We start from the raw sequence: 10,505 nt of genomic DNA on the forward strand, positions 1-10,505 counted from the left end.
TATCGAAGGTTTGTCAGCTCTTCCAGGCCATAAAACCCACTTAAATGACACCACGTGCTTCCTATGCACCATTCACAGGCCCTGCTTGAGGCAATTGGCATATGTAACCTTGTAAACTTTAAAATACCCTAAAAGAAAGACATACAAAAAGGGATTGAATGCGTTGTCCATGTATAGGTTAGGCCCAACAGAGCGCAGAGAAAGTGGACGCTGCGCTGACCGGTTCTCATAACCGTCAAGGAAGTCAATAGGAAGCTATTAGTTTAAGAGGTGAGTTGATTTTTATTTTCTTTAAGTAGTGCTAGACAGAATTACCTCATAACCTTGGGCTATTCTGCGTCACGCCACTTCTTCTACTAAAACTGCCGCTACATTCAACAATGGCGTGATTTTATGTCCGCTATGCTACCACATAGCGATGTTTTAACAGCAGTGTAATGATAGCAGGATTAAAGAGCAAGGCGACATGACAAAAGTAGCCATATGGCCTCAGCGGTGATGACGCGCCAGTGTGCGGTCACAGGAAACCAAAGTTTTGCATCCACGTTGTGTCGTGGGTGAGTGTTATCACAGGCAAGTGCGTCCCTTCCTTCCCTGACAAAACAGGAAACGGAGTGTGCGTGTGGTGGAGTGCTGGAGAAGGGGGCAATAAAGTTTTATGGGGGCCTTAGACTTCCGAGCGCGTTTGTGAGTCAATGAAAATCTGTTGATTTCGTGGCTCAAATGGGACAACGCATTTATAAATGGCTTTGATAGTGAACTGAATTCCGCCAGCCAACCCTCGAAATGTGTTTTAAATAATAATAATAATAATAATAATAAACGTGCATGCTGACAGCAGGGAATTCCCTTACTTTTAATGAGTCTTTATTGGTTACAATCAACGAACAGGCCATCTATCAGTTATTGTAGGCCCAGTGTTAATCAGGCACCTTAAGTTTACAAAGGAGGGAAGAGAAATTGTTCCATTGCACATTACAACATTATCACAAACAGCCACTGAATTGTACATAATGATTCAAGAGTCACAAGAATATGACAGACAACAGGGATGGTGTCTTCACACGAAATCCACTCACGAGGACATTGCTTATTGAACACACATTCAACAGCATCCTAAATGCAACATGTCACAGAGTAAATTTCAAAGAAAAAGAAAAAATGGAGAGAAGTAGTATTTGTAAGACAACTTAACTGTTGCTAAGGATTTTCAGATAAGTCAGAATTAGTATTTATTTTGACTTTATTTGATTCACTGACCCCTTTGATGCATGGTGATATAAAGATGGGAGCTATTCATGTTACCTCTCGCTTACATAATTTAAAAACATTTTATTTTTTTCTTCTTTTAGTGTTTGTGTGCACCTTTTCAGTGTACTGCAGACCAAAGCTTTGCAGCGGGACGGTTCCAGCTAACCCTCGACCCCCTGTTCCTCTCGTGCAGTAAAGTGAGGCTATCATCGCATGGGCAGCAAATTAATTTAGAAATGTAAACCGATTGATCAAAGTGAGCGATATTCAATACATTAGGTCCCAAACTGCAGCAAGTGACACATAATTGGTGATGAAGCACACAGAGCGGTGTCGTGATGTCATTGCTCCTAGCAGTTCATCCGAAGGTCAGGCGGCACTCCAGCATTGTGCAGTGAGGGGCTGAAAACGTGCTGCATGCACCGCGTTCGCTGATGCCATTTTTACTCCTTCACTTTGATTTTTGAGTCCTTCTTCCACTTCATTCGTCTGTTCTGGAACCAGATTTTGATCTGCCTCTCGTTTAGACACAGAGTGTGGGCGATCTCTATGCGCCTGCGGCGGCTCAGGTACCGGTTGAAGTGAAACTCTTTCTCCAGCTCCAGAGTCTGATAGCGGGTGTAACTGGTCCTGGACCGCTTACCCTCCGATTCTGAAGTGGTATTAAAATAAGTTAGCTTTCAGCAGCATTAGAGTGGAAAAAAATAAGTGGAATATAAATAATAGGCTAATAATATCATTACATTCATTACTATTACATGTTATTACAAAGCCTGGATACCCATAAGCACTACAAGCAAGGATCCATTAATTTAAATCCCCTTCAACCCCCATTTAAAAGATCAAAAATCTTTATATAACCTAATTTTAACCTGATATTACTTACTGTGGACTTGTGCAATAAAAATTTATGTTCATGCAGATAAGGATGGTTAACTAGACCCTTAATATAAATATGCTCAGTGCAGGGGAAGAGGGCCCACTTAATCCTTTCACAGCAAAACATAAAAAATACAAAATATTACTTAATGCATCTTATCATGATTTAATGCTTAGAAGTTGATAACTAAAAATATGTGGGCCTCTCGATAAAACCCTGGCCTCGGTTTAATAACGATGCACTGGAGTAGGATGTTGTGGGGGAGAAGCAGATATGTAAACTATAAAAAAAAAGAGGGGGGCGGGGGGGGGGGAGAAAAAGTGGGTTGAAGAAAGTGATGTTTTCCAGATACTTTTTTCAGATTTCCGTGGGTACATGCGTGCAAAGCAACAGAGCTGTGCTTTTGGAAAAAATAAAATAATTTCAACAACCCTGCAGTGTGTTTCTAGATATTTGCATATGGAGGCTCATAATAAAAACAGCATCTTTTGCAGCAAATGTGCTCCCTGTACGTCTCGCTGCCTCAACAGTACGCCAGTGGTTTGAAGGCATAGAGAAGAAGCATGCCTATTCAGATCTTTTAGAGGTGAAAAGTTCATGATTGGGTCAGGGCATTGGTGTTTGACAGAGTTCAATTTAAGGCTAAAGCTTCTCTCTCACAGTGTGTGTGCTGATGCAAAACACATAGCTAGACCAAGTCTATAAACGAAGCATGGCAAAAACTAATACTTAATGCTGCATTTGTAATATTATTCCATAGTTTTATCGCATTTTTGTTCTCTTATCCAATTATGCCACCATAAATCACAGCGCAGATCACATCTTCACCGTAACAGAGCAGGTTTACGAGCAATGGATGCCTTTGTCATAAAATTTATGACCGCGAGTTTTTATTATTTCCTGCGTTTGGCCTATAAAACTCAAGAGGGACACTGGAACGGGCAAAAAGAAGTGTTGTAGCGTTAAGGGTGAATAAGGGAAAGCATCTTAGCTGCACTTTAGAAAATATGCAAACTTTACCGTGGCTCATGTGCAGTTTTGTCATCCATGGATAAATCTGTGGTCGCTGCTCACTATCCTCAGGCTGGTTCACGTTTGTGTTTCGTTTCACGGACTGCGTGTTATCCGCGTTTCTGTCGCTCTCCTGGCTCATGTTGCCGCCGGATTTTGCGCTTCTCTCCGGGTCTCTGCCAGCCCCACGTCCGAGCAGCTTACTGCTGCCGTAGCTGAGCCCGCTGGCGTCCACAGACGAGCTACTGGAGACCATGGTTATTTGTGGTCCTGACGGGAGTGGAATATCCGTATTGCCACGCAGGCTAGTTTTCATCTCCTCCCGTTGAACAGAGGTCGTGGGGACGGGACAAGAGAATATCCCGTTCACATTAACACCCTCATAATGGCTGGACACGCGCCCAGATAGATCGAAACTAAACATAGTGTTAGGAGAACTTGTCTCGCTTGTTTGCCTGAGACTGGAGCTGTCAACAGAGCTCATTTCAAACTACCACCGACACTTTCTTTTTAAACTAGACAGGGCTGCGGGCTACACGTTGCGGGTATTTCCTTGTTTTTGTTGATCATTGCTTTTCTTTGTTGCCGCTTTTGGAAAATTCACAGCTGTCTGCCCTAAAAAATAATCCAGGATTTATAGGTGGAGTAGGCTTTGGTATCTTTTTTTAATTCTTGATCCGACGTGGGCTGCCCAAATATGGGGTATTTGTACGGGATCACGTGCGCATGTTGGCCAGTCATAAATTGGCTTTGATACTCAATGGGGATATTGATGAATAGGAGAAACGTGTCCGGTAAACTTTGAGCTGTTGGTTGTTGAGGACCAGGCAGGGATCTTTAGCGCAAAAAGGGCAGGACAGTAAGACAAGAGCGTCATCTGGTGTCTGGTATGGGGCAAGACGGTCAAGACCGGTCAGCTCTGTGCCCTGGACCCGCTGCCAGTCCACCATCACCAATAATAATTATAATAATACTAATAATAATAATAATAATAATAATAATAATAATAATAATAATAATAATAATAATAATAATAAAGCTAGGTTAAAATATATCTACGCGGATGGACTTGAAACGTGAACGTTGTTGGGAGTTTATATTACTACAGCTACGGGGATGTTATCGTGTTTAACAGTAGCTTAACAGTAGCTAATTCCTGTGCCATACCAATATCGGCGTCGAACAAACAGGTCTCATGTTTTGGAGAAACAAAAATTGCTTAAAAATATATGTTTAACGTCAAACCCTCCCTTTCTTGCCTACACAGCCTCCGGACCAAACAGGCCACGACAAAAAAATCTTTAAAATTTAAAGAAAAGCATAAGAAGAAAGAAATAGCAAACTTTCACAGTCCACGTTTAGGAAATCTCTTCGTATTTTTATTACGTATTTAAGGGATCTGTCTTCATCTGACTCATGAAACAGACAAGACGAAGGTGAAAGTTTTACAAACATTTTATTCCGTGATACACAGTTATGACAAAACATTAATGTTTGACTCTCAAACAAAGGTGAAGAATTACTAGTGTACAAATCTATCTCACGAGGAAGCATGTTGTGTCAAATGGTCAATGATCTTATGTTATGCAGCGTCTACCAAAACGGCTAAATGCACATTACGTTTCCACGGGATTTACGTTATATACCGTTACTTTTATCATGTACAGACATTATGGTTTTTGTTTGTTTGTGTGTGTTTGCGCGCGCGCGCGTGTGTGCGTGTGTGTCTGTGCGTGTCTGTGTGTGCATGTGTGTGTTCGGACTGGAGACTACTACTTTTAGTTTGATGCAGGGCCCATTTTCCTGCGGACGATTCAAGTAATAGATTACATTGTGATCAAGTGTCCGCCCGCTCTTTTGCCTCCATGGAATGTGCATGTACAGTAATGAGTTTAGTCAGATCAACACTGTATTATAGTGAGGTGATCAAAGAGTTTCACAGTGATGGATGGGGTGTGTGAGAGGGGGGTAGGTAAATATACAGATTTCCTGGCATAGGAAGATAGGTAGAAATTAATACTTCTTTTTATTTCCACAATACAAGTGTGATATTTGCAATAAAAAACAAAACAAAAACAAAAAACCCTCAGTTCTCCACACAAACTGTGGCTGAAATAATTTTGGATTTCTAAGGATCAACACTCCTGTGGTCCAACACGAAATAAAATTGGTGAGAGCTGCGTGGTAGCAATCATGCGGTGAAGTCGCTCTCGAGTCCATGTAGATTTTTAGGTAGTTATGTTGGTTTGTAATGGTCATCGTGTGGTTTTTATAATTTTTTATTATTATTATTATTATTTTGAGCTATTCTTTCTTCTTGTCTTCATCCTTCCCTTCTTCCATTGCGCCATTGCGTTCCTGCTCTTGAGACGCTCCTGTCTGTTCAGTTCCTGTCACCGTGGAGGTCAGGTTGCTCTCTTTCTTCCATTTCATGCGTCGGTTCTGAAACCAGATTTTGATCTGCCGCTCTGTTAAACAAAGCGCATTCGCGATCTCGATGCGTCTGCGCCTGGTCAGGTAGCGATTGAAATGAAATTCCTTCTCCAGCTCAAGCGTTTGGTAACGAGAGTATATTTGTCGTCCTCTGCGTCTGTCTGTCCCGTAGCCGACTCCTGCTGGGAGACAAAGTAAAGTCACTCATTTAAGCGTTAACAGCGCGAAGTCACGTTTGGATTTCAAATAAAACGTGCCTCTGCCTGGAGTCTGTTCATACTTGGAGGCAACTGAGCATAAGTTGGTTATTTTTTTTGCCTCGTTGTTAGATTCATAATTGCAATCTAAATCCACAGAGAAAAATAAACGCATTTTAACTGGAAGGGGAAAATATATCTCAAAGGATATCTTTGCTGTATTATCTAAAATTATTAAAGCTTCTTAAGTAGTCTCTCTATCTCACTCTACTGATTATGGCTACTATATCATTCTTAAAATGAAAGCTGTTTGTTTGCACATGTTAAGGCCCATCTACAAGTCGAGGGGATACAGTAATGTTTTATGGGGCCATAAAAAGTAACTTGCTCTCTTGGTAAGACATATCGTAAAACTGGCCCATTTCCTTAATTTATTTGTCGTAGTAAAACTCACCGCCGTGTGAGTTCATTCGCTGCATCCACGGGTAGATCGGGATGTTACTTTTCTGCTCCTGAGCTGCTGCTCTTCCTTGATCCAGACTGTACTCTTGAGCAATGTGGCTTTGTGTATTGAGTCCCATATTTGTTTGTCTGCAGCTGGGAAGCACGTCCTTGTCTTGAAGAAACACGTTTGATCCATACTCATACTGTGCCCTGCCAGACCCAAACACCACATTATCTTGAGGAGAGTAGAAAGGTGCATATATCCGATTCTGGGTCACAGCGGCACCGTACGACGAAAAATGTCTAACTGTGTCATAGGTGGTGGAGTTTAGGGGTACGTTAGGCAAAACATCTTGACCACCGGATAAATGGCAGGAGAGCGACGGGTTCGCGAAATAAGAATTCATACCTTGCTTGTAACCCTCTCTCCAACTCTCCCCACTTCTTTATCGGTCTCTTTTCAATCTCCTTCTCAGTAAATCTCCTTCCCCTCTGTGTCAACCAACCACACCTTTCTCCAAGGTCTTCTTTTTTTCCTCGACTTTCTGCCTCTGTAACTGGACGTGAGCTACTTTGAGGATTCAATATTATTAATTTCCAATCTCCGGTTAAGACGCACAAACCCGAGTGTTATAGCCGAGGCTTGGCTCGGTGAGAGACAATATGACAATGTCAGCTGACCATTCTCAACCAATTGAGAGGCAGGAGTTGAGGAGAAACTGTAGCTTTTAGCTCAGAGCTTGAACATTACGGCTAAATGTCGATAAACACAACGTAGACTTGGAGTGGCACACTATACAGCTTGGCTGAGTGAGAAGTTTTTGGCTTGAAGTTTATGAGCATGTGTCGTTTAAGCAGAAAGCAAGATGGAAAGCGTGGCCAATGTCATTCAGGACAGAGACCACATTCAGAGGAAGGAAGGAGATGGAGAATTCTAATGAAAAACACGTGAAATATTATACAAAATGCCTATTAAATAGTGACCAATAGAAAAAATAACACGGATATTAAAGCTGTTTACTAATGCAAAGCCATGAACTGTCATACTAAGTTCTCGTGTGAGTGATCGTGTGTGCGCATGTGTGTGTCCTATACCCAGTTTTAATCCATAATACAACATACACTGCTGTTTATCTCAGCCATATCAACAACTTTCCAATTTCCATGCTTTTGCAGTGACCTGGGGGAGGGTGTCGGCGGTAAGAATGCGTTTATGGTCTCTCTTCTGTGAGGGCAATAAAACAAGTGACGTTCCCCAGCTCACCAACAACTATCTCTGCAGCAAAGCCTTGAAACACAGGCAGCAATCTCTCCCGCTAAGAATCAAAAAAGCACTGCACAGCGTGTGGAGGCAAAGCAAAGACAAAATCGCGTGCAGGACAGGTATGGCACAGAAAGGGGAAAAAAGAATGAAAAAAATGCTCCTGTGAAGATGACTTCTGCCACCATCTTGAAAAAAAGAATCCAATCAGTTGTGCGATCGTGCAAACCTGCTCATCAATACTCACTGCTATTTCTCAGGTATAGTCTGTTCAAACTCACAACAAAGAACACTTTACTTCAAATTAATTAAGCAAAAAAATGTAATAGGCAACATGTTAAAATGCTTATGCAGATGTTCCAGTCTCTTTTTTCTCTCTCTCCTTGTGATCGTGCTTTGCCATTCCTGTGACACACACAGAGGAAACGGGAACCGATTATTATCTCAGCACCAAATGATGGGTTTGGAAATTACTTTAGAGGCGTTTTGCAGAATTCTAGAAAAACTTGATCACGTGTTTTGACCTAAACGAGCTGCCTCCAAAATCTGCATTAGACGAGATCGCAGTGCGCTAATTTTCATTTTATTTTAGAAAAACTTTTCAGATGAATTAAAACTAAAACGCCACACATGCTTTCGAAGTAGTTTTCCAAATTAATGTGGCCGGTTTTTGTTTTGTTTTTTAATTTACTTTAATTAATTTATTTTTTTAAACAAGCCGCATCAGATAACAATATAATAATAATAACAACAACAATCAATAACGCTATTGAAAAAGTCTGTTAAACGCAGCCCCACTGGCTGCAACAGCCTATTGGTTCACCTCATTGATTTCTTCAATGGAGTGAATTCGTGCAGCCTAAACGTGCAACACTGTTTGGTCTGTTGTTTGGGATCCTGAATAGCCCATAAAAGAGACAAGAACAAAGAGAAGGAAGTAGCTGGTGCAGTAAAAGTTTCCCTTCAACTATTTGTGACCATATGTGACATCCGCGTCGCACAGATTTGAGGCAAATAAAGCGCAAAAGTTGGAGCCTGCAGTTTTCCTAAATTTCCGTCCTGGGACTGTTCTTTTTCCCCTCTTCTTTTTGATATCCAGAAACGAAATCACTTGATGACGGAGGTTAAACCAACACTTATAGCAGGAGTAAACTACTCGGGGTCCCAGTTTGTTTAGTGAACTTCTACCCTTCAGTGTGGTGTAATTTCAAAGGAGACCAAATTGTTGCAAACATTAAAAAAGTCAGTTCCCCCACTTTGACTGGAACTTGAATCCCACCAAAGTAAATATGAACAAAACGCAAATAAAATTGAAGTTTGTGATATTATATTTTTAGTCAATCCGCCCTCATGGTGGCAGAAACGGAATGTGCAATAGATTTGTGAAAGCTTTCCTTTGTTTAACCATTTCTGCTGTCGTCACCAAGTAGTCGGCATAATTTATTCCACAGTGCAAAGTGTTTCAGATTAACACAATTTTCAGCAATCTCTATTCCATCAAAATCCACTCGAATTATTAGACTTCTCAACCACAGATTTTCCTTATTGTTATTTACAGAGACACAGACACACAGACACACAGACACAGACACACAGACACACACACACACACACACACACACACACACACACACACACACGAAGAACAGAGCGGTCTGTAAACTTTGGGTTGTAAATAAAAGCTGAACAGTAAAGCCAATGTGTGGACTGGAGAGACTGGAATGCAGGAGAGCTTGTGTCAGTGTGCAGAATTAGAAAGGTCATTCTTTCCCTTGTGTTTTAGTGTTTTATTGCGGCCCGTGAGGCAAATTACGCGCACGGCATTTGATGCAGGGAGGAGAGGAACCGTTTGGTGCGCGTTTCCACAATTTTTAAAAGAACATTATGTCCAGCGACGAATGCGTGAACCAGGAAAAGTAAAAATATAAAATACTATCAATACCCTAACATCCTGTTTCTAACCATGGTAATTAATAAAGATCATTCATAATTAATTCCTCAGAGTTATATGCCCTCAATTTGTAGTTTTATATGGTGATGCGCAACGAAGGCATAAACTAAGCTATTATTATTATTATTATTATTATTATTATTATTATTATTATTATTATTATTATTATTATTATTATTATTATTACTGGTTGAATTCTTACGCTTTGATGTGTTCTTGTGCTGAAGGCCTAACTTTGATAGCCCGCGCTCTGCAGCACAACATGGCCCATCAACATCTACGGTTGCTTCTATTTTTTTCTTAAACACAGCTTTCAATATCCAACATCACAACATCACTCAGCATTAGTTATACGGGACCCTTAAAATTTCTACATTATCGGCCATGATTAAAAACGCAGCAAGAGGGGCAAAGTCTGGTCATCCTCTGATGCTTTTTCCTCTCCCCCGCTTCTAACCTTACTAATAAGGAGTAATTCACATACTAACAATGTAAAGCCCTCTATAAGCACTTTACCATCGCTGGCTAGCCCAATTAATGTCCGGAAGTGTTCGACTTTATGCTCGTTAAGCACTCAGGAAGCTGTTGCCCAATGAGCGCATGTTGATCCACACATCATAAATTATGGCCATTAGTAGGCAAAATTTTGGTCCTGTCGGGATTTGTAAGTGAGGTTCTAAATGTGGTGATGCGGACAGATTCATGACTTCATGGAGTTTAATGCGAGCCTATCTCTGGGTTTAAAAAACACTGCAGGGCAAAACAATGGGCTGTGGTTTTCCCTTATTATTTCAACCAAGATTTACCTAACAACTCAAATGGCATCTATTAAATGGGCCCTCTTTCGCTCTCTCCCTCTGTCTTTCTCTCTCTCTTCTGCAGGCATAGTGCTGGGCAGCAGCGGACACGATCCATTGCAACAGCAATGTTTCATAAGGGAAAAACAAACAACGTGTTTAACAGTAGGTTATAAGAATTTAAAGGCTTTCACAACGAGGCTTTGCCAATAATTGTATTTTACAAGATTGAAACGCTGGACTGCTGAGACAGAAACAGATCACGTCGCTTTATTACATA

The 10,505-nt window shown here is 41.0% G+C and overlaps 2 protein-coding genes across 2 annotated transcripts; both read right to left on the reverse strand.

Annotated features, from left to right (window-relative positions):
• Nucleotides 1-855: 855 nt before the first annotated feature.
• Nucleotides 856-3,787, reverse strand: hoxc5a (homeobox C5a). The gene is made up of 2 exons (XM_005732552.1): nt 3,152-3,787; nt 856-1,903 (listed from the first exon to the last, which is right to left on the reverse strand). The coding sequence occupies exons 1-2, from the start codon at nt 3,624-3,626 to the stop codon at nt 1,695-1,697; spliced, it is 684 nt and encodes a 227-aa protein (XP_005732609.1). The 5' UTR covers nt 3,627-3,787; the 3' UTR covers nt 856-1,694.
• Nucleotides 3,788-4,857: 1,070 nt separating this feature from the next.
• On the reverse strand, nt 4,858-6,655 carry hoxc6a (homeobox C6a). The gene is made up of 2 exons (XM_005732551.2): nt 6,227-6,655; nt 4,858-5,754 (listed from the first exon to the last, which is right to left on the reverse strand). Exons 1-2 carry the CDS (start codon nt 6,621-6,623, stop codon nt 5,447-5,449), a joined length of 705 nt encoding a protein of 234 aa, XP_005732608.1. The 5' UTR covers nt 6,624-6,655; the 3' UTR covers nt 4,858-5,446.
• Between the last annotated feature and the right edge of the window lie 3,850 nt (nt 6,656-10,505).

This window comes from Pundamilia nyererei, unplaced genomic scaffold (assembly GCF_000239375.1).
Source record: "Pundamilia nyererei isolate P.nyererei 1_Seehausen unplaced genomic scaffold, PunNye1.0 scaffold00047, whole genome shotgun sequence".
Taxonomy (NCBI): Eukaryota; Metazoa; Chordata; class Actinopteri; order Cichliformes; family Cichlidae; genus Pundamilia; species Pundamilia nyererei.